Here is a 23,939-nt window from a genome sequence, read left to right on the forward strand (position 1 = left end):
AACAATGGGCTAACACCATTGGATTAATGTTTGTCAAAGAATAACACCCTATTATGATACATGTAAAGTTACCAAAAGGCATGAAAAATAGGTAATGACATTTACATTCATGATGTGATCACCTTTGAGTAGATCAGTAGAACGTGAAGGAAAACATAGACTGAAAAAGATGTTGCTTGTATCTTTGAAAACTGAAGCCTTATGCAAGCTTGGCATTCGCAACTGACTTCTCGTTTTTGTTCCAGTAGCTTACGAGAATAGAGTCCATTATGATCTAAACCAAAAGCATATATAGATTTTACTAGTTAGCTATGAAAGGAAATACCAATTTGAAACCCTTACAAATGTGTTGCCTGATTGGTTTTTAAATGCATATTTAGAGAAGACAGAATTACAAATTTTGTCCTTTAAAAAAAGCCAAAAACCGGTTCGTGTCCTTTTCTAAGTTTCCTTGCAGGCGGTGTACTTTAAACTTTTTTTTCCTTCAAGTTTTGTCCTTTACGCTAACTGGGTTAGAAAAACTCAGTTAAATGCCCTCACGTGAGACGCATGTGAGGGCATTTTTGTCTTTTCACCTGTACCTGCAACCAGTCACCTACATCACCACCGCCGGAGAACCCATAAACCCAGATTCCGGTCAAACCCTCACCACCACTATCTTCTTCCTTGTCTCCCCTGCTATATGACATCACCCCCACCACCACTGTCATCCACTCCCAATCAAATTCAGATGCTGCTTAAGAGAAAAACAAGAATCTTTCGGCGAATCTTAAGAAGACGCTGACTTAGCTCAATATGTTTGTAGCCGAAGGTAAGTTGGTTAAAGTCAAAAATTTACGGTTAAAGAACCAGATCTGTAAATTGGTTTTCCACCGTTGCATTTGAGGAATCGATTGCAAAATTAGTGCTCGTTTGGTGGTGGTTGTAAATTTGGGCTCGATTGGGGCAAATGGGAAAGATTCAATTATGTGATCAGGTTTCAATCTTGGCGGTGAACCTGTGTTGTAGACCTGTAGTATGGTCAATAATTGATTGTGAAACCATTTGTAGATTTTTATATAGAAAATCAAGTGCATAGAATAATTCGGTTCTCTCTATATAAAAACCCCTGGACTTGATTGCAATCGAAGAGGGTGGTTGACCATGGTGGTTTCCGGTGGGAGTGGAGATGGATCTGGGTTTGTGTCTTCTCCGGCGAGTTTGACCGGAATCTGGGTTTATGGGTTCTCCGGCGGTGGTGATGTAGGTGACTGGTTGCAGGTATGGTGGTGTGGTTGTTTCTGGTGGCCGGAATTTGTGACGGTGGCTGGCGGTGGCCGATTTAAGAAAGTATGGTCTTGTGGTGGCAGTTACAAGTGTTGGTTGGTGTGTGGCGGTAGCTGTGGGTTTTGTGTTCATGGTGGCCGGAGTTTTGGAAAAGGATGGGTCGGTGGCTTAGGTAGTGGTGGTGTTGGTGTAGTGAGAGGGAGGGAGAGAGTAGAGAGAGAAAGAAGACGGGAAGATCATTTTTAGTGACTGACATGTCGTTTTCCGGCGGTGATCTCCGGCGTCGGACGGCGGCGGTGATGGATTTGACCGGCGGCTGGATGTTAAAGACGGAAGCAGGAGAAAGAATTGAAGAAGAATTAGGTCTGGGGGTTATTATGGTGAAGAAGAAGATGGATACTGGATTTGATGATATATTATTATTATAATATATTAATTTATTTTTTAATTATAAATAACTACCAGTAGACGAAAAGACAAAAATGCCCTCACATGCGTCTCACGTGAGGGCATTTAACTGAGTTTTTCTAACCCAGTTAGCGTAAAGGACAAAACTTGAAGGAAAAAAAAGTTTAAAGTACACCGCCTGCAAGGAAACTTAGAAAAGGACACGAACCGGTTTTTGGCTTTTTTTAAAGGACAAAATTTGTAATTCTGTCTTTAGAGAATAAGAACCTGGTTTAAATGTGCTGCAATACAGGGAATGATCAGTAAACCCGATTCCCCAAATGTAGAACTTAGTTGATCCACCACCTCAACCAACACTGGTAACGCTTTCTACAAATCATTTTTCACCCTTCCGTTTTTCAATAAATAGCAGTATATGGCTGTTAATTAAAAAAATAATAATAAAACCATTAGTTACCTGGCTAGCAACAAGTAAGAGGGCAGTGAAGTTTTCCTTCTTGGCAAAAATTGAATTGCTACCACCAGATAGCGCGCACAGGCACCGTATAGAGATCGCATTGAAACTTAATAGTATGAGGTGAAGCAATCTGTAGATGTTCAGAAAGGTTAATGTCATACTGTTAAATCTACATATTTCAATTATGTTATTGTTTAGACAAGTGGGCACATACACTCCCATCATGACAGCTACAAGAAAAGCTGCAGGTTTAACCATTAGAAGCAGGTATCTTGATCTGCTTACTTGCATCCATGGGACCTGAATAAAATTATGATTTTTAGTAACACAATAAATTGAGAAAATACATATTAGTATTTGCTAAGCAAAGATTAAGCTTTACCAAACTGAGTAATAATACACTCAGCACTGATAAGAGCTTTCGGTTATTATCAGCAAAATCTGCCAACCCTGCAGTACATATGAATTTGAAGAATTAAGAAGACAACTCATTGCACATATGTAATTTAAGATCTTGGTTACTTTAGTTGTAAAATATGATTAAAAAACAATAACTTGGAAATTATGTGGAGAAAGAAATATCACCTTTAAATGATTCCCGAAACGCCTGTCAAGAAACCAAAACATTACTTTTTTAAACCTGAACATATAACAAGTGTCATCCCACTTTACTATGTACAGTCTAAAGCACAATATATGCATGACAATTGCTCTTATTCTACCTTTCTACAAGAAAAAGGCATGATACTTCCACTGCATGATTAAGAATTTGTGATATTTGATGGGGTCCACCAAACTGACAACAAAAGTTATTACCTTTCCAATAATCAAAGGTATCAGAAGTGTGAAGATAAGCCGTCTGAACAGTTTTTCAGTTGGGACGGTTGCCCCAAGTCCACAAGCTATCAGTTTCGATATAGAAAACGGAAGCTACAAAGATACAGTCGCCAGTCAGTTCTTTTTTTGTACAATTGTTAATTGTATCCTACAAAGAATCTAGAAGTCTTGAACTTACAATCATAATTGCCAACAAACTAGATGTTACAGTCATTGCAAGAGCCAATGCAACATTTCCGCCAGCAAGCTGCATATACGGGTTAACCCAAAATTAACTATATTATCAGAAATATAATGAAATTTAGTAGTAACTGAATGAATTTTAATATAGCAATTAACAACCCGGGTTAGAGCAGTTCCACTTGATAATGTTGTAGGCATACAGCTAAAAAGAGCTAGTCCTATAAGGTAAAAAGAATATAAATAACTAAATAAACAAATATTAATTAATGCTATGAAAATAAAACACTTATGACTGATGAACACACCTGTAACAAATTCTTGAGGTTGGAGATGAAGTTGCAGGATAATTCTGGAAAGGTTGGGAGTAAACAATAAAATTGAGGCCTGCAGTGAAAATAATGTGATTAATATTCATAAATTACATTTAATACTACTAATATGACATTTAAATAATATGAGTTCATACTAGCCCGAAGAGTCCAACCGGCCAAGCTTCAGCAGCCGCACTAATATCTTCACTGCGAAGTGTCAATCCTGTATCATGAAAAGGCAGAGAATAAGCTGATTAAGAGTAAAGCTAGCAGTAGCTAATACTCTTAATTACCTTCTTGCCTGATATGATAAATATCCCAAAAGTGCTGACTTTAGATAGCTGATATTTATATGCAAGGCAACCAGGAATGGGATTTGCAAGCCCCAATGCTACGCCCCCAACAAGAGCTGCATATTAGATATCTTAGTAAATAATGCTGGCTTTGAAACAGAATCTAGGGGTGTAAACGAGCCAATCCGATCGTGACCGACTAGTAAAAAAGCTTGATCGACCTGAGCTTAAATGAGCTTGAGCTTCAAAATAAGCTTGTTTAATAAGCAAGCTCGAACACGAGCTTCACTTATCGAGCTCGAGCCAGGTCGCAAGCCTTAGCAAGCCTATTATTTTTATAACTTTTATTTAATATATATATTTTTAATAATTATCATATATAAAGTTATGAGAAAAAAAATAACTAAGTAATTTTTATAATATCACAGTTGAAATATATCTAGAGCAAATAATTACTAAATAGTTTACAAGCCAAGCTCGAGCTTGAAAACTACTCACGAGCCGAACTCAAGCTTTAGAAATAGAGCTTGAAACCAGCCTAGCTCGAGCTTTATGCAAGTTAAATGAGCCAAGCTCGAGCTTATTGAAAACTACTCATGAGCCGAACTCGAGCATTATAAAAAGAGCCGAGCTCGAGGTTTGTGTAAATTAAAGGAACCGAGCTCAACTCCGTGTAAGCTAAATGAGCTAAGCACGAGCTTGAAAACTACTCACGAGCCGAACTCGAGCTATTAAAATAGAGAGTTTGGAACTCGAGCTCTGTGTAAGTTAAACAATCTGACTTGTTTGCATGCACCCCTAACAGATTATTATAATTAATTGAAACATTCCGTATTATATTATTACCTAGTGGAAGAAAATTGTTTGAAGCAAAACTGAATAGAGGCTCTACCATGGCCAATATACCAGAGTTTCGAGGCGGTTGATCTGGACCGCCATTTCTCTGAATCTAAAACAACACAATTACTATTTTCTCCAAATGAATAAAGTCATAAACTATCATTGATAAAATCTACATAAATCCAGTTCAATTTGATCAGAACCTGATCGGAATTGGTGTGGCTTCTTATTACTGTAACAGAAGGAGCCAGCTTCCTGTGTATCAACGACTTATTGATAACGTTGAAGCAGCAGTTGTTAGATTTGGAGTTAAGTGATCGGGCGGTTCGGGTGACCGGATTGATGAGATTGGTTAGGGTTTGAAGTGTTCCCGCCATTGGCTACCTCACATTCGCATTTGGTGGTTGTGTGACATGGGACTGTCAGTTATTCTGGTTTACAAATTATTTTTATATTAATCCTTTTGTTTCTTTTGTAAATGCAAGCATCATTTTTGATTATATCGATCGTCCAAAATGTCATGTCCACTTCAAGAGTTGTCTTTACTGTTATTATTACGTCCGTTTTTAAACACCACTCGTTAATAAAAACAAACACAAATCAATTTATTTAATGTCGCGTTTTGATTATACCACATTGGCACATTACCACTCAATAATGAATTATAACGGTTCACTTCGCTTTGCTAACAAAACTTACCCTTACTGGTGTAAGGTGTTGTATGGTATTGGTTGTTGATGTATATAGATATTTACAAATAATTTCATCTTCGCGAATATCCTGGTTTATTTATTGAAGTCTATGAAGGATATAAAATAGTTACGTTATTTAAGGTTTCTATCCTAAAAAAGCATTAGATGGATGGATTGGTGTAATTTTATTTTGCAACATTTTTGGTGGTGGTTTGATTCTAGTTGTTTTAATGAAATTTGTCGTTTTAATAAAGATTAGGCAAATTGGAAATAAATAATCTCAACTTTTGTGTATTGCTGATAATAATCCTAACTTTAAAATCACTACCAACGATCCCAACTTTCAATTATTTTTGTCTCAATGGACCTCCGTTAAAAATTACTTAACGCCGTTAAGTTTTTTCCAAAGTTTCAAAACGACGTTTTAGGGCTTTTGATCGAAAGAATGATACGAGTCAACCGATGTAAAACTTATCTCGAAACGGTGATCCAAGCGACGAAACGGTGTTTTTTTGTTAACTTTTTGTGAATTTCTAATTAACAAAAATCAAGTCATTTGAATCAACATTTCGAGATAAGTTTTACATCGGTCGCCTCGTATCATTTTTTCAATCAAAAGCCCTAAAAAGTCGGTTTGGAAAAAAACTTAACGGCGTTAAGTGTTTTTTAACGGGGGTCCATTGAGACAAAAATAGTTGAAAATTAGGACCGCTGGTTGTGATCTTTAAATTTGGTTTGTATTATTTATTTCCAATTTGCCTAAAAATTAAAATATAAAACTTACACTTTGGTCCTCTTGATATCTTTTGCACACAATATTGATAGGAAGTCATTAATCTGACTAACGAAAATAGATTTGGAGATCTATCTTTCTATCTATTATCTGGTTGGCAAATGGCAATGGCAATGGCAGCTGCTGCCATAGCTCGACTCCAGCACGCATCATCTTCTTCTTCTTCTTCTTCTTCTTCTTCTTCTTCTTCAGTTCTCATCAAGCCTTATTCAGTCTCATCCAAATTAACTCACTCTTCATCCTTCTTTTGTAACCCTAATTCATTCCGGAACAACAACACTCGTAGTAGTATTATTATACGCAGGCTTCATCTCACTCCCTCACTCTGCTCCTCAACTCCCGAGGTTAGGTTAATGTTACCTCATATCTATTATCAATTTTTTCATTTATTTTCAAATTACACTAGAAATTGAGTGATTTTATTATTAGATGTTAATGTTTTAGATAGCTGAACACAGACGTGATTCTTCATCTCATAATATTATGTCTAGGTGTCGGTATTACAGTTAGGGTTGTTTATAAGCCGAACCGAACCGAGCAAGGACTTGTTCTTGTTTGGCTCGATTACAAACCGATCCGGCTCATTTACAAATCGAGCATTTTTTGATAGAGCGAGGTCCGAGCATTGCTTATTTGTTTTCGTATTAAACACATTAAAAATTTCTATAAGTACCCGAAAAAATATTAGTAAAAGCAAACTTAGAGTGGTTTGCAAATTGTATAAGAAAGAAGTTTGAAGTTTGGATATAATGTACATGAAAACATACTTCTAGTAGTAATTGTTAGTTGCTGGTCGGCCGGTTGGGTGGGGACTGGTGATGAATCGGGATTAACCGAAATTAATTGGCTGGGATTAATCGGTGCCTTGTCGGGATTTATGCAACCATGCTTCTAGTAGCCTGAAACTTGAAGCGAACAAGTGAGACGATGAAATTGACGGAGTGAGGGAAATTTTTGAAGGGTTAAAAAAAAAGTGTGTGTGTGTGTGTTATGACCAACCGAACTGAGTGTACATTTGCTCGTGCTTGGATCGTTTACAAACCGAGTTCAAAATCGAATGAGCATTTTCGTGTGAGCGTTGAGTGCTATGGACAACCCTGATTACAGTTAGTCAGTTAGGCAATTCACGTCTCCTGATGTTAATTGATAAAAAATTAAAAATACTTTTTTGGTGCAGAATTCTCCAGCTAGCGGGCCAGGTGGTTCAATAGTCGGTGATCTTCTAGACTATCTCAACGAGTCATGGACTCAGTTTCATGCCACAGGTATGCAATTATAGTGTTATTGTTTGGCTTTCTGTCATATGCAAATGTATTATTTGAATATTAATAGCAATACATAAAAATGCATTTTGATGAAATATTGATACATCTGTTGTGATATGAATCTATAGCGGAAGCAAAACGACAATTGGTTGCTGCTGGATTCCATCTTCTCAGTGAGAATGATGACTGGGAGCTTAAACCTGGTGGACGCTACTTCTTCACGCGGAACATGTCCTGTTTGGTTGCTTTTGCAATTGGAGAAAAGTGATTCACCACTGTTTTCTTTTACTGTTTAATTTTCTGTCATCCTTTTGAGGTTAATGTTTTGATTATTGAACAGTTCAGTTTTTCAGGTATTCTGTTGGTAATGGTTTCCATGTAATTGCTGCGCACACTGACAGCCCGTGTCTGAAGCTGAAGCCGAAATCTGCACTGTCAAAAACCAACTATCTTATGGTTAATGTGCAAACGTATGGTGGTGGATTATGGCATACTTGGTTTGATAGAGATTTAAGTGTAGCTGGAAGAGTTATATTGAGAGCAGATGATGGCTCGTTTCAACATAAATTAGTTAAAGTTAAGAGACCTCTTTTACGCGTGCCTACACTTGCCATTCATCTTGACCGGTTTGTTTGCTTTTTCTCTCTTGTTGCTTTATGAAATATTTATATATGTGAACATAATCGTTGTTTTTGTTATAGTACGGTCAACCAGGATGGTTTCAAGCCAAATTTGGAGACTCATCTTAACCCACTATTGGCAACAAAACATGACGATGCATCCTCAGATTTAAAAGATAAAAACAAATCCTTTCATCATCCTCTACTCATGCAGGTAGTAGAAATCATGTTTTTGGGTGTATTTATGGAAAGATGGTGCTTTTTGAACCAATTTGTTTGATTAGTTTCTAAAAAATTTCAGATTTTATCGGAGGAGTTGGGTTGTGAAATTGATGACATAGCAAACATTGAGCTAAACATATGTGATACTCAACCTAGTTGTCTAGGAGGTGCAAACAATGAGTTTATATTTTCTGGAAGATTAGATAATCTTGCTTCAAGTTTTTGTGCACTTAGAGCTCTTGTTGACTCGTGTGGGCCCCAAGATTTGTCAGACGAGCATGCAATTAGAATGGTTGCACTTTTTGATAATGAAGAGGTATGCCAGCTTATGAAATATTATTTTCATGTCAATTTAGATGCAAAAATTGCCAGTCGTTTATACTGTTTATCGTCAGTTTCTGCATATTGTTGTATAGGTTGGTTCTGATTCAATGCAAGGTGCTGGTGCACCAACAATGTTTCAAGCCATGAAGCGGATAACCGATTCACTGGGTAACCAATACATTAGGGAAAGCATCATTGAACGTGCAATTCGTCGATCATTTCTTGGTTTGTATCAACTTTATTCTGTTATTTTACATTGCAAATTAGTGTTAAGAAATAACAATTTTGTTCACATCAAGTTTTACTTTTATATCTTTTTACAGTTTCTGCTGACATGGCGCATGGAGTTCACCCTAATTTTATGGAAAAGCACGAGGAACATCATCGCCCAGAATTGCACAAGGGTCTCGTCATAAAGCATAATGCAAATCAACGATATGCGACCAGTGGAACTACCGCTTTTCTTTTTAAAGAAGTCGGTAAAATTCATAATCTTCCAACTCAGGTAATTATTTGTAACTGTAATTAGTGACTTCTAGTATTTCTTAACAGTCTCCAAGAAGTCCACTAAATCTGTTTTGATCTATATGCAGGACTTTGTAGTAAGAAACGATATGGGATGCGGGTCCACTATAGGTCCTATACTTGCTTCTGGAATTGGTATCCGTACTGTTGATTGTGGCATTCCTCAGCTTTCCATGCACAGGTAATAAATCCGACTCGTTTACTCAAATTTAACTTCAAATTTTAAAAACCATTTCTTAAACGCTGTTCAAAAAGCTCGAGGCTCGAAACTTGGGCTCGTGGCTTGCTCGATAAAAGCTCGAATAAAACTAGCTATAAAAAGTTGATTTGAAACATCCTGAGCTGATTTGGATCATTTTTGTAACCGAGCCAAAATCGACCTAGGCTCGGCTCGTTGGCTCGATCTTAAGCTCGTTAACTTCAAAATCAAGCTACAGCCAAGCTAAGTTGCCTTGTTTAATTTTGAGCCCAAGCTCGAAACCACCCTGGCTCGACTCGTACGCCAAATTTTACTTTATTTCCTTGTATGCTTTTTATATTCTTTTTTTTTTTTTGAATATTTTGGTGTTTTTTCAATAACCGCAGTGTAAGAGAGATATGTGGAAAGGAAGACATAGATATAGCCTACAATCATTTCAAGGCATTTTACCAAACTTTCTCAAGCGTTGACCAAAAACTGAATGTCGACTAGCTGCTTCCCGCCAAGATTTTAGTAACAGAACAAATATATGACAGTAAGACACTTGTACATTCTTTTAATATGTCAAGAAAACTATATATTTATTTTCCAATTTGGACAATAAACATCAAGAAAAGATGGAGGTTATTATCAACAGGTGGTAATCAATATGAATTGACCATAATTCCTTACGGTATGCATGGTATTGTACTATTGCACATGAAACATTTGAGAATACACATCCAAGATTTTGACTTGCTGCCCTTTGGTGGTTTGGATTTGTTCTCTCTGGGAAATGGAAGTGAATGTTTAAAAAGATTTGAAGGTTGATTGTTTTGCCACCTTATTTTAACAAATATGAAAATACATAATAGCATAAAGGTTAGTTGAACGGTTAAAAAGATTTAAATGAAAAAGGCAAGAAAATACATAGCATGAACTTAGTTACCAGAAACAGACAAGTCTTTACGTATTCACTTTCATACATGGGTGTCAATCGTGTCGGTACCCAACCCATATATTTATTCGTGTCGTGTCGACCCATTTACATTTGTGTCGTGTTCGGGTCAACCCATTTTACGTTTATTTACGAATATGAGCAATACCTAGTGGCTTAATAGTAATCTAAACAATCAATTACTCTAATTCTTATAAAACATTTTAATAATTTGTGATAGATCTAATTGTTTTATGTATTTATCTCTCATTCGCAATTAACAAACTTAGGTTTATATATTTTGCTTAAGATAAGAACAAACGAATATAAATAATAAGAGAAAAGATGACTAATAAAATAAAAATGTTGGAAGTGAAGAGTGAATAAAATATTTTTAAATGTAATTAGTTTAACTTTTAGATTTATGAAAAATTATAGATCAAAATATTTAACTTTAAAATTTAACACATTTTATCTCTCTAAACAAAATATTAACTTCTCTAAAATTCTTAACAGATCAACCCACTTTTCGGGTTAACTTGTTTTTTAGACGGGTCAGGTTCGGGTTGACCTGTTTAAGAAAACAGGTTGTGTCAGGTTTGAGATCACGGATTGACATCCCTACTTTCATATTATATGAACCAAGCATCATGCATGTGAAAGTAACTGAGTTGGTAACCGTTATCATTATAGTAGTCACTAGTTGGCCAGTGAGGTGGGGGCTAGCGAATCGAGATTGATTGGTGACTAATCAACGCCTAGTCAGAATTTTTACAACCATGGCTATTATAACATTATGAAAACATAATTGCCTTGGTTTTAAATGTTTTTTAACAAACTAGAACACTAATCATGATAACATGTAAATGTGCTCACAATCTGATTTACAACCGCTAACCACAGTTGCATTAAACAACAGACCACAAATAAATGTCACCGAGCCATGGTCCCATAAGTCTGGCATTAAAAGTGACAAAACAGTGAAACACACTGAATGCACAATCAATATTTATCTTTGAAAAGCAAAACAATTCAAGTTAAAAAAATCAACGGTCACAAGCAAACTTTAAACTTACAAACATACGTTTATATATATATTCAAATCCGCTATTCTTATTGTATGCCATTTTCATTTCTTCACCCAACAAAGGAGTGATACAATCGAAGCCTCTTTTTGCAAGAATCCACCAGCTGAAAGCAAACAAACCCGAATCATCCCTATGCTGTAAAGAGATAAGAAAATTTTTACTGCGTCATGTGAAGTTAAAAATACAGGTCAATGCAAAATTTGACGCGCTCCTTAAAAAAAGGCCTAAGTGGTTATGTATTGGTGCATAAAGCATCCTAATTCCTAAACCATATATTAAAAAGTTTAACTACTTCTAAAAAAGATTGTATTTTGCAATCAAATTTGACAAACTAAGCATTGATACAACTAAAGTAAATTAGTATTCAGCGCCCAAATTGCCAAATTTGACCCAAACCGTTTAAACAACCCAACTGTGTCCATCTTGCCACTTCTAATAGCCATTATGTCAGGTGACAACAAAAGCTAGTCTCCATTAAATTTAAAAAAAAACATCCCTTTACAATGATTTAAGCCATTATGCCAGTCAAGATATATATAATTTCTAACTTTAGTATCACGTTTTATTTAAAAACCTGAATATAGTTGAATATTATCAAATTAATTACGTTATGTTGCTAAAAGGGCAAGAGACATGTACAATTTCTTAAAAACAGCCAACAGTTTTTATTTTTAACTTTTCTAAAACAAAGTAAAAAAACTAGTACTTGTGTTCGAGAAAAGAAATACAACAAAAACAGACGTTACAGGGTACCTTGGCTTGAAAGAGTGGTGTACGTTTGCAGCTCCGATACTCTTTCCTTTGTATCAATCTTTGTTATCATTGATGGCAAAGCATAGCTCTCATAGAGCTAGTCAGCACAACTGTTGAGACCAATGAGCATTCAGCAGATGAAGCTCTCAAGACCGGGGATTGATGACATGGACCAAATAATAAATACAACATCATGTCCACACCAGGCGACCCCGGTAGATAATGCCTGCACCCTGGCCAGCTCAGATAAAGTGTAGCGCCCCGATAGCTCTGGCAGGGTGCAGGCATGGCCCAGGCCCCTCATCGGGGCCGGGCTAATCCAAAACTTGCATCAGATTGCTGCTGCTGAGACTACAATGACAAGTCATCAAGAAACATTAGTGTCCCATTGAGTTATTAACTATTATCAAGAAGCATTCTTACTTGTGCGTAATGGTGATGAATCTGTTCATAAGGATGAATGAATGTCATCCCAGGCCGCTGACATGGATACTGCATATAGAGAGTGGAGGCTGAATGGGGTCCCGCATGGTTGGGGCTAAATGGAGTCATCATTGCATCTGGAGGCCTGTAGCCTATTCCTGCAGGTGAAGATGGTGGGACCCATGGACCAGGTAAATGTTGAGGGAGGACACGATCAGTAGAAATAGGAGATCTATGAGCTGAACCAAGCTGAGGAAATTCAGTGTTGTAGTTCAAAACTGGTGCGTACAATGGCTGTATAGGATATGAACCACCATTAAACCCAAACCCTGGATCAAATCTTTGTGCATATCTGTAAAAGAAACATATTATTATCATTCCTCGTTATGAAGAAACAAAACATGATTCTGACCTGTCATAGTTCCTGTCATAATCTGGATCCTTCCTTTCAACTTCACGATCATGAAAAATCGCCACTCTACTATTACTTCTTGACCTAACAATTGGCTCTTTTTCTGCCCTACTTCTACCAGATCTACTGCTTCCAGCAGAGGAATCAACTGAAGCTCTACCAGTGCTGACATCAGCAGCAACAGAAGCTTCTTCAGTTTTTGAACTGCTATTATGCTGAAATGCTTCTTGCGTTCTTGTTTCACTAGAGCTAAATATTCTTGCACGTGCACGGTTATATTCTTCTTTTCTCTCTTCCATACTCTTTAAACTGTTGTTTTTTGAAGAATTTGAGTTTGGTCCACCACTTAACTGTGACCGTTTGTTGGGGCGTTGTTTGATTGCAACCTTAACAACATTGCTGCTAAGGTTGTCTTCTGTTGGTATGTTAACAGGGACGTCTGCTAAACGGATTAATGGAAGCCGAAACTCAGAAGTCTTGCGGATGATAATTCGGGAACCAGAACCATCTGGAAGGTTGTTGTCTAATAAAACCATGGATTGGAGTGAATAGTGTTGAGCCACACGATGTGCTGCTAAACGCAGGTATGAAGTAGGCAACTGCTGAAACTCCATTTGTTGTTGTGAAGGATCTTTAATGAATTTCTCAACATCCTGCTCCATCCGTAGCACTAAACAGAACATAATGAAAATGCTTAATTTTAGACACACAGCAAATTATATAATCCCTCTGTCCAAAGTAAAGTCCTAACATAAGACTGATGCACAAAACAAATAAGCAATGAGTCCAAATTGACGGCAAAATAAATTTAAACCTATTATATATATACAATCAACATAGAATAAAGACACAAATCAACTACTTTGAAGTACACACAACAGCTAATATGAAAAAAGTAGCAACTCGGCAGAAAAAACACACACGGCATGCAATTAACAGTTAACACACAGTAACGCCCAGTCACCCAAGTTTTCTAGATTAAGAAGCAAGATACCTAAGCGGTTTATTTCGTCCTTGAAAAGAAGCTTAACAAATAAAAAAAACATTGAATTACAATTTCAAAAATCCACCAACAGAAACTTCCAAGAAATCAAGAATATATTCAAAATAAAATAATCAACAAATCTGGAAAATATTTAAGCTACAATTTCTAGAGCCATAAAGCTCATGAGTTTAAGAATGTTCCAAATTTTGATTAGCAACCACGTGAGTTGCTAAAAAACCTTTCAAAAAATCATTAATCTTCATCAAGAAACAAACAATCAATAAATTTGAATAGTGATGTGATGATCGTAACAACTCTTATGAAAAAAAATATCACAACTCATAAAACAAACTCATGATATGACCCTTTTGTTTCATTAGACACTATAATATCACTCTCGACCCATTTAATATTCATACTTACAAAACACGTGCCAACCAACCAAAAAAGCAAAGCCAATAGTGTAGTATGTTAAGATTATCTATATTACTAACTCCATGGTCGGTACAGAAATCTTCATGATCCCTACTAAGAAAAAGCCCATGCAAGGTATAATAATGAATCCCCTTGTTTAGAAAACACAAGCAGCCTCTTAAACGTGAATCCAAACTCAACATTCCATCAAACATCACAGTTAGAGAACTAAAAAACAACGCATCAAAATACTTCTCACGGTCTTCCATTCAGAAAGTACTTCGGTGCCCTGATTTTCAATCTCCTAAGTCCTAATTGTGATATTTAACAGGGTTGCTGAACTTTGACTTGAGATTATTAGTTGCCGTAATTTTGAACAAAAGAATTCGTTTTACCTTGCATGGTCTATGGTTGCTCCCTAAGAATAATAAAGATCTCTATAACATGAAGCCAATAAAATAGATATATTAACATATTACACTATATATACATGCATAGACACACATTATACCTGAGTGTATGTGTGTGTTTGTGTTAGCAGCCATAAACTTCATAAAGAATAGAAAGGCAGCATGTGGTAAGTCATTCAACAAGCACCTCGTTATACCTAATCATATGCCATTATAATGATTTATGTAACATAGATGAGAGCAAACTATTTAAATCACAGCAACTACAGACTTTGTTTTTTTTGTGTGTTAAGGTTGCTGAACAAACATAACTTAACCTAAACTTCTAAATGCATCTTTTATAAATTCAACCACGCTCAGTTCAACTGAAACATGTTAGATGGTCACAAATATAGAATGACAAATACAGTTCAACACTTCAACGCTATGACTTTCTGAAGCTAATAAGATAAATACTAGACTTGAAGCTAAAGCATCCTGCAGATGCAAAATTCCTTCCTCCAAGAGGCCAAATAACTAAAACCCATCATTCAATGAGCACTTGATTATATCTAATCATATGACATTATAATGTGACAAATATAAAAACTAACACATCAACTACAAACACCAGGCTATTATCTTACTTTTTTATCATTCTTTGTCTAGCTCAACAAGCACAACTTCAACTTGGTTTCTAAATGCATCTTACTAAAATCCAACCACCACAAGTATCAACTGAACCATATCAGAACACACAGATGGTCCATTCCTTATCTACACTCCGACAGAGGAAGTTACCAAGTACCAATGAACTCAATGGAGCATCTGTTGTGTCCAATAATACCTAGGCCCCAATCGACGCCTATTAGCTAAATTCCACACCTTAAATCCACCTATATACACTTCAATACATACGATCACCATGTACCACCAGACTCTTAATAAATTACAAATAAACTATCTATCAAAGGTTAACCTAATTTTCAAGCTAAGTAGACAACTATGCAGTCGATAACGCCATCGGTTGTCGGTCCCTTGGTAAAATATCTGTATGAATATCGGTACCGATAATATCAACAATATCGACCGGTATTTGATCGATATATCACCAATATTCCCGATATCAGTGTTTTAAGTCTTAACTATCAACTTTTAGTGTTCAATGTTAGTGTTTTAAGTCTTAATCAGTTTCTACTTGCTTCGATTGTTAGTGTTTCGCAAGTTGCAAAAGGCTAATTTGTTAATAGTAGGAGAGTATAGTGAATTATTAGTGTTAAATTGCTATATATATGAATTTTATATCCCACCGCGATAACCGATATCTGTGCCTAACACCTTAATATTATGCTTCTATAACTAATTACCAATACATATATAAAATTAATTAGCATATAGCTGAAAGTCGTTCCCTAGGGTTTTGCAACGCTTCACGAAGAAACTGATCAACCGAATTCACCAAGGCACCGTCAGACGAAGACCTATCATCAGTATCAAACTCCGTAGCAGTAGCCGTAGTTGAATCTGATTTGTTATTGCTGTTAGATAGCATCAAGCGGCTCATAGAGGCGTCTAAGCCGGCAACCTCCCATGAATCCGGTGGACCTAGATCGTCTACTGAACCCGCCATGATGATAGACAGTAGAATAGAAGAACGAGTAACCGTCAGAAGAAAACTGATACCGATCGCAGGCTCTTCGATGAAGAAGAAACCCTAGATTTAATCGCTTTCATGAGAAGATGATGATGAATCGGAGAAGATAGGGTTTGACGAAGACGAGAGTGCCTCTTTTGTTTATTACAGAAGTAATCTCCGAGTTATAATAATATATCATAATCGACCCTTTGTTCGTATTAGCCCGTTATGATTTTATCAGATAAGCGGACGGTTTATGAATCTATTAAATGAAAATTTGTGTCCGTTTGTGTCCATTCGTTAATATTATAATGAATGCAAACGGACACTGATGAACACTATCGAACGTGATTGGATGCTAACGGAAACTAATTGACAGACAAACATAAATGACCCTAACGGGAAAACGAACGAAAACGACGTTAACAGACAGACAAACATAAAATATTACATATTTGGAGACTTATAACCATAAATCCACGAATTTCAGCCACGAGTCAAGAATTGCACCCAAAAAAACTTAATACTTTATATAGCATAACAAATAAATAAATAAAAATACCATTAGTAAAAATATTAATGCATGAACCTAACCGAACGGACATAAACAAATGTAACCCGGCACACTAAACATATGTAATCAGATAGACGTAAGCGAACACATTACCAAACGTTCACGAACGCAACCTTTGTTCGTGTTCGTTTGTTAAGCTTACCGAACAAAATTTTTTTGTTCGTGTTCTTTAATTTATTAAACGTACGAACTTCACACCGAACGATTTCACCGGACGTTTAGAACCCCAAACAGGAGCTAAGATAAATAAAATATTGATTGATACTCGAAGTATAACTAAAACTATAAGTGGAGTAATATGGATGAAACTTGTCACACATTGGTGGGTGAACAAAATTTAAAGAATTTTATTAGAATGAGCACTCTTTATATATTGTTTTATCAATAACTAACTTTGTAACACGTGTTTTGCGCATTATATATATGTCTTAGCACGTGTAACTTTGCTAGTAATATGAATAATTGCATTTGTATTTATGTTATCAATATCAATGTGTACTAGTGTATATATTCTAAATTTTTACATATGCTTATTTTTTTTCTTTTTGTTTTAAGAAAACATTCGGGTTAATCCCGTTTCAATTTAGATAAATTAATGAAGAACGAGAAATGAAGAAACAAGTAGATTTACGAAGTAGATGTTCACATACGTGTAATACGTTTTTATATAAATTTAATATAATGTTATAAACAATCATATTATTTGGGAATTTAAATGAACCTGATTTTTTATCAAAAAAATGTTTAATTGTTTTTTTGAAATAAAGGCCACGGTTGATATAGTGTTATGTATTATAGTTAAAAAAATTCAATTACACTAAGAAATAAATAAACTAGTAACAAATTACGCCGTAACCCTTTTTAAACTGAGAGAATGTTTAAATGCTGAATTTTGTGTTTTTCTAGAATATTATGTAGCTTTTAGTACCCATAATACTCTTTTGTGTGTTTCTTACTTTCTTTTATTAAATGGTAAATCAAATAATTAAATTAATCTATTTAAGTTTAATGTGAACCACAACGTTACTTTGATATATATTGACTTATTGACTTACATTCACCAATATAAAGGTTAAAAATATGAATTTGCTTACCAAAAAGCCTCAACCCTGACCTGTAATTGCTTGAGACTATGCAATCGGTGATATATCAATTATCGATCCCTTGGTGAAATATCAGTCAAAATATTAGTCAGAATAACGGTACCGATAATATCAGCGATATTGATCGATATCTGACCGATATTGAACTGATATTTGACCGATCTTCCTGATATCAGTGCTTTAAGTCTTAATTATCAATTTTTAGTATTCAATGTTAGTGTTTTAAATCTTAATCAATTCTTACTTTTCACGATTGTTAATGTTTTGCAATTTGCAAAAGGTTAATTTGTTATTGGTAAGAGACTATACTGAATTATAAGTGTTAAAATGTTTATATATGAATTTTACATGATAATAAAATTACCGATATCTCACTGCGATAATCGATATCTCAGATATCGATCCTTGACCGACTTCCAGCATTTTTCCACATTAACTGCTTAACTTGAGAGTTTTTGTGAAGGAAATATGTCACATTTTTCATTTTTAGCCTAAAACTTGACTTTTAGATCCAACTCATCGAGGTGACAAAATGAATGGGCCCTTTACTTTTGAAATGCATCATCGAAAACTAAAACGTTACTAACAGTCACTTTAATTTCCTCTAAATTAGTGTAAACTGAAGACACTTGAATGATGTTTTCACTCTGCCTACTTGAGTTTCATCTTCAAACTAATCGTCTCGTAATATATTACTCACATCGGTTTCAGATTCTGAAATAAGGCATTTACACATAATCATATGTGATACTACTTTAGCATGGCTCAATTTTATGAAGCAATGGCGATGTTGAAAGTTTTGATATGATTCTGAAAACTAAGTAAATGCAATTTTAATATAAATAAATGTTTTCTTTTAGATGTGTTTAAAAACTTTTACAATTGGTATTAGGTTATGTGTAGTGAAGGGCTATAAAATAGGGGCAATTTTTAACACGTGACACATCTGAGAGCTAACTAAGAGGGTGTGTGCATAGAGGGAATGCACATACTGTGGAGACAGTTTACAAGAAGTCTCTTTTTTATTTTTAATTGAAGGAAACGTGAATAAGAAATAAATATAAAACACCAGTTAAGTAAAAGGTTTTCAAGAACACAATTTGGAAAATATATTCAAACACATATATATTATTTTTTATATATATAATGTATTTGTGTAAACTAGTTTGAATTACTTTTTAAAATATTGAGTTTTGCAATTCAAAAAGGTGTAGCAGCATAGCTTGTTGCCCGCTTGCCTTCTGTTTCAATGTAATCATAAACATTTATTTTTCAATGCATATTATCATTCGTAAATTTTTAAAAGATAAATGCTGAGATGAACAAGAGGGGGAGAGACTCATTCTTGGTAATCGTTGAGTTCAAACGAGTTTTGTAAGTAAACATAGAAGAAATAGTGTTTTTATTATTTCATTTGAGAGTAGAGTTTAAAGTTTTTAGTAGATCTAAACACATTTTTGGCATACAAAGACCGAATAATCGAATTATTCTTTCACAAACGCTTATGCTTGCGGTTAACGAACACCCTCCATGGACATTCTTTGGAGGTGTTTAACTGAGACAAAAGTAATTTAACGATCATTATTTTAAGTTATTTATCTATTAATATTTTAAGTGGATTATATTTTGTAAATATTTAAACACTATATTGATTATATTATATATTACATTCATGTTAAGCATTATTATAACTAGTGTTTCACCAGGCGCGCTGCGTCGGGACAGGTCGATAAAACTCGGACAGTGATAAAACCCAAGCGTTGTGGGTCCTCGGGCGTTGAAGCAGTAAGTCGACATGAATTCGGTCGGTCTCAGTTACGTTTGTTACAGTACCAAAATTAAAGCAAAACAAATACAAAAAACAAATTTGGCATTCGGTTGGTTTTTGTTACGTTTGTTAAGATGCCGGTACTAAAACAAATGCGGTGAGTGTACATGAATTCGGTCGGTTTCCCTCACATTCGTTACGGTTACGATAGCAGAACTAAAACAAAAAGAAACTTAGTGGCTGCTATGTGGTGGCCACTGATTGGACCTACATTAACTTCACTGTAAACTTGACAACAGACCGATATTTTTAAGCACGAATATACAAACAGTGGCGGATCCAGGAATTTTTTTCAGGTGGTGCACAACTTTTAGATGATTCAATTTCATAGAATCGGGTATAAAAAATTCCGGGTCGGTTTGAGGTTCGGGTCGGTTAGATGGTTCGGGCAAAGTTCATTACATAATAAAAATACAATAATAAATTCCGGCTCCGTTTGATGTTCGGGTCGGTTAGAAACCATATTCACACAATTAACCTTACCTCAACAAAAAACATCCACCAACACCACCACTCTTATCTTTCCAACCATTTTAACACCCAACACCAACAACCATGATTTGAAATATACTATTCGTGACCACAAGCCATTAAAACTAAATTTAACAAATAACCTAACAATTAGTAGTTCGCAATCAAGAACAATTAACATTTAACAAATGAATGCAAACTTACCTTCAAAGTGGGAGGATTCGAGCAATCGAGCTTCGAGGAAGAGTAGAAGACAGGAGGAGAGGAAGGCAGGAGGTTGGAGAACGGCCGGAAAAGCTGCGGTGGTGGTCGGGGAACGGCCGACGGGGAAGAGGGGACAGGGGAGATAGCAGGCGCCATTGTGTTTAGTGTCTGTGTGTTTTATTTTTTGACTAATAAAACCCTAAATGGGTTGTGCAGTAGTTAGTAAAAGGAAGAGTTCAAGAAAAAAAGTTCAAAAATTATATGGAAATCCGGAATCGAACTTGCGACCTTCAAGTTACAAAACCAGCACCTTACCAGCTGGCCAAACGTTTCAAATGTTTTTAAGGTGGTTCCTTCCTAATTTATAAGGTGGTTCCTCTAATGTTTTATATATACAAATACATTATTATTTTGAAACTCGGGTGGTTCCGGGGAACCACCCATTTCTACTATAGATCCGCCCCTGTATACAAAGTCAAACACATCATAACGACTATCACTTTGACAGAACAAAAAAAGAGTTTATCTATATATCAAAATAACTTAGTCGGCATCAGTTCGAGTAACTACGGTCTTAATGTAGTACGACACTCTAAATGTAGCTTGCAATAGCAAAAAAAATACTTAAAGAGAATACAACTCTGCTTCCAATGAAACTGATATACTTTATTGCGACTACACCTCCAGATTGACATAAATAAAAGTAAACATGTCATAACAGCACACTAAAAAAATATAAAAATTGTGTATGTTAATCATTATGAAAGAATCAATGACTTAAATATATAAATAATAACAAAAAGAAAAACACATGTTATGACACAAATTGATACAATGAAAACTTTGATGAGTTACATTGCAAAGTAAACAAAGTTCAAAAAAAGAAAATATTAGGAATTAAATTAAAACAGTTTTAACACTTTAAGGGCTAATTTGAAACATTTTAAAATCAAAGAACTAAATCACTAAAATTATATTATAATTATAAGAACTTATATTTTATTATATTTTAGTGTAGCTATAGATTTCCTATTATATATTAAATAATAACAAAAAGAAAAACACATGTTATGACACAAATTGATATAATGAAAACTTTGATGGGTTACATTGTAAAGTAAACAAAGTTCAAAAAAAATAAATATTAGGGATTAAATTAAAACAGTTTTTAACACTTTGAGGGCTAATTTAAAATATTTTAAAATCAAAGAACTAAATCACTAAAATTATATTATAATTATAAGAACTTATATTTTACTGTAGCTATAGAATTCCTATTATATATAGTATAATTTAAAGGAGTAAATAGTACAAGTGAGGAAGGTAGCCAATTTCATGAAATTCTGATAGTTATAGCAGGAAAGTCACTGCTATAAAGTATTATACAGGATAAAACTACTAATAAAGTATTATAGATATACGTTAAAATAATAAAAATGAAAATTGCGATAAGAATTTGTGACCATACAAAAAACTTCTCAACAAAAGATTAAAAAAAATTCATAACTCAAAATATAAATAAAAAATAAAAAAAATTTAAAAAACTCAAATGTTTCCTCAGTCATTCTTGTTCCAAAAAAAACCCGACGAAAATACACAATGTCGAGATCAACGACACAATGATTAAAATGAACCAAAGACACAATTATAAATAAAAAAGACACAATATGATTGCAAAATATAGCACAATGCTGAACAAAATATAACAGAATATTGAGTAATATAACACAATATCAAGAAAAAAAACACAATCAATCACGAAAATAAACAAAAAAACATAATGATAAATAGAAAACCCAACGACCATTTTCGCTCAACATTATGTCTTTTTTGTTTTTTAATAATGAGGAAGACGGTGGAAACATTTTTCTGTTTTTACTTTTTTTTGTTTTTTTACTAATTTTTTAGGGGATTTTTTGTGTAGCTACAAATTCTTCTCAATTTGTTCCTTTTATAAAATAACTTGACCCTATAATTGTATAGATTACAGATTCATAAAACCAAATTATTTTCATTGATTTTTTTTAACGACCAGCAAACAGAAAATTGCATAAATACTTCATACGGAATGACCCTGGGGCAAAAGGTCACCACTAACTGGCCAACCAAGCCTTACAGAGTCCTTAAGCACCTTCAATTTATCTCCAGTTTCGGGGAAAACCCACCCGCCCAAAGGAGGCCGGACGTCCTTAGGATCGAACTAAATATCACAAAGATCACAGTGTTCCTTCACATAGTCATTCATGCCCCCTTCAAAATACTGTCAGTGAGGTTTGAACCTGGGTCTTCATTAAAAACCCAGACTTCCAACCACTGTATCAAAAATGACAATCATTTTCATTGATTAACTGATAAAATTACTAAAGCATATTATTATAGCATGCATTTTATTTTTTTGAAATGTTTAATTTAAGGATGGAGTAAAAAATAATTATTGGTAAATCATACGGCAAAAAGAATTATGGGAATAGATTATGATTCTTACTATTTTCTCATAAGAAGCCACAACGTAACTAAGGGGGTGTTTGGGTGAGCTTTTAGATTTGCTTATTTGATTTTTGAAATGCAAAAGTCACTTTTGAAAAAACACCATTTTAAAGCTTTGAAGAATATTTACCAAACACCTTTTGTTTTTCAACAAACAAATAGCAAATAAGCAAGTTTTAGAAGCTCACCCAAACACCCCGTAAACATTTGTAGTTCAATATGTGTGTGTATTAATTTTGTCTTTCCTGGAATAGGTTAAATAGGTTATGTTAAGTGTGTGAAATGAAAGTAATTTTGTTCGCGTTCGATCATTTATTAGATTAACAAACTTCTTGTTGAACAATTCATGTACAATAAATAAATGTTCGATTCATTTACATATAGGGATGACAATGGGTCGGATTTAGGTAATCCCAAACCCATACCCGATTATTAAAGCTCATCTCAAACCCGTCCCAAACTCATCAGGTATTAATCAGGTAATTACCCGTCGGGTTTCGGGTTTTCCCATCGGATTTCGGGTTTCTTATCGGGTTATCTAAAATCTTTAACACACCATTCAGAGGCCAACATGGGCACATACAAATATCATAAGAAAACTAACATCATATAACTAAACCATAACAATGGAATTAGATAGATTAGAATTTATTAACTACTAAGGAAACGAAAATGCGTAAATGCAAGCTACATGGTTTGAACATTGAAATATATGACATATATAAAGTTATGTCAGGTATATTGTATATAGAATCGGGTAAATGGGTCAATGTTTTGGGTAATCGGGTCGGATAATTGGGTATATTACAAATCCCAAACCTGTCCCAAACCAACGAAAATTTCAAAACTAATCCCAAACCCGTCCCAAACCCTAATGGGTCGGGTATTACCGTTCCAACTATGTCGAAGTTCGGTTTTCCCATCGGGATTGTGTTTCACTGTCATCCCTATTTACATACCTACATATTACTAAATAATCCCCGTCTGAATACAATTTTTACAACACCAATCTTACTATCAG

General features: G+C 34.8%; 3 protein-coding genes across 3 annotated transcripts; 1 reads left to right on the forward strand and 2 right to left on the reverse strand.

Annotated features, from left to right (window-relative positions):
* Positions 1 to 152: 152 nt before the first annotated feature.
* On the reverse strand, positions 153 to 4,972 carry LOC143542235 (putative sodium/metabolite cotransporter BASS4, chloroplastic). The gene is made up of 14 exons (XM_077034869.1): positions 4,799 to 4,972; positions 4,602 to 4,704; positions 3,764 to 3,871; positions 3,618 to 3,685; positions 3,457 to 3,535; positions 3,311 to 3,369; positions 3,147 to 3,215; positions 2,948 to 3,061; positions 2,717 to 2,738; positions 2,514 to 2,581; positions 2,346 to 2,431; positions 2,132 to 2,261; positions 1,942 to 2,043; positions 153 to 274 (listed from the first exon to the last, which is right to left on the reverse strand). Exons 1-14 carry the CDS (start codon positions 4,970 to 4,972, stop codon positions 200 to 202), a joined length of 1,257 nt encoding a protein of 418 aa, XP_076890984.1. The 3' UTR covers positions 153 to 199.
* Positions 4,973 to 6,187: 1,215 nt separating this feature from the next.
* LOC143542236 (putative aspartyl aminopeptidase) lies at positions 6,188 to 9,850 on the forward strand. Its single transcript, XM_077034870.1, has 10 exons — positions 6,188 to 6,424; positions 7,258 to 7,345; positions 7,474 to 7,609; positions 7,699 to 7,971; positions 8,047 to 8,179; positions 8,267 to 8,503; positions 8,604 to 8,736; positions 8,835 to 9,016; positions 9,105 to 9,217; positions 9,622 to 9,850. The coding sequence occupies exons 1-10, from the start codon at positions 6,188 to 6,190 to the stop codon at positions 9,725 to 9,727; spliced, it is 1,638 nt and encodes a 545-aa protein (XP_076890985.1). The 3' UTR covers positions 9,728 to 9,850.
* Positions 9,851 to 11,196: 1,346 nt separating this feature from the next.
* LOC143542237 (uncharacterized) lies at positions 11,197 to 16,245 on the reverse strand. Its single transcript, XM_077034871.1, has 5 exons — positions 16,008 to 16,245; positions 12,828 to 13,497; positions 12,416 to 12,767; positions 11,993 to 12,343; positions 11,197 to 11,374 (listed from the first exon to the last, which is right to left on the reverse strand). Exons 1-4 carry the CDS (start codon positions 16,243 to 16,245, stop codon positions 12,293 to 12,295), a joined length of 1,311 nt encoding a protein of 436 aa, XP_076890986.1. The 3' UTR covers positions 11,197 to 11,374; positions 11,993 to 12,292.
* Positions 16,246 to 23,939: the final 7,694 nt, after the last annotated feature.

The sequence above is a fragment of the Bidens hawaiensis genome, unplaced genomic scaffold (genome assembly GCF_021521415.1).
Source record: "Bidens hawaiensis isolate Kalapana, Puna unplaced genomic scaffold, B.hawaiensis_p1.1 tig00012813_1, whole genome shotgun sequence".
In the NCBI taxonomy this organism is placed as follows: domain Eukaryota; kingdom Viridiplantae; phylum Streptophyta; class Magnoliopsida; order Asterales; family Asteraceae; genus Bidens; species Bidens hawaiensis.

Bases quoted from the DNA above. Each gene is read 5' to 3' on its own strand.
- LOC143542235 (XM_077034869.1), bottom strand. From the start codon at position 4,972: ATGGCGGGAACACTTCAAACCCTAACCAATCTCATCAATCCGGTCACC. The intron at 4,705-4,798 runs GTTCTGATCAAA...GTGTTGTTTTAG, and splicing joins GCCACACCAATTCCGATCAG to ATTCAGAGAAATGGCGGTCC. The intron at 2,044-2,131 runs GTAACTAATGGT...AATGATTTGTAG, and splicing joins TCTTACTTGTTGCTAGCCAG to AAAGCGTTACCAGTGTTGGT.
- LOC143542236 (XM_077034870.1), top strand. From the start codon at position 6,188: ATGGCAATGGCAGCTGCTGCCATAGCTCGACTCCAGCACGCATCATCT. The intron at 6,425-7,257 runs GTTAGGTTAATG...TTTTTGGTGCAG, and splicing joins TCTGCTCCTCAACTCCCGAG to AATTCTCCAGCTAGCGGGCC. The intron at 7,610-7,698 runs GTGATTCACCAC...TCAGTTTTTCAG, and splicing joins GCTTTTGCAATTGGAGAAAA to GTATTCTGTTGGTAATGGTT.
- LOC143542237 (XM_077034871.1), bottom strand. From the start codon at position 16,245: ATGGCGGGTTCAGTAGACGATCTAGGTCCACCGGATTCATGGGAGGTT. The intron at 13,498-16,007 runs GCTAATTAATTT...TGTTCTGTTTAG, and splicing joins GGAACGACTTTCAGCTATAT to TGCTACGGATGGAGCAGGAT. The intron at 12,768-12,827 runs GTCAGAATCATG...TTTCTTTTACAG, and splicing joins TATGACAGGAACTATGACAG to ATATGCACAAAGATTTGATC.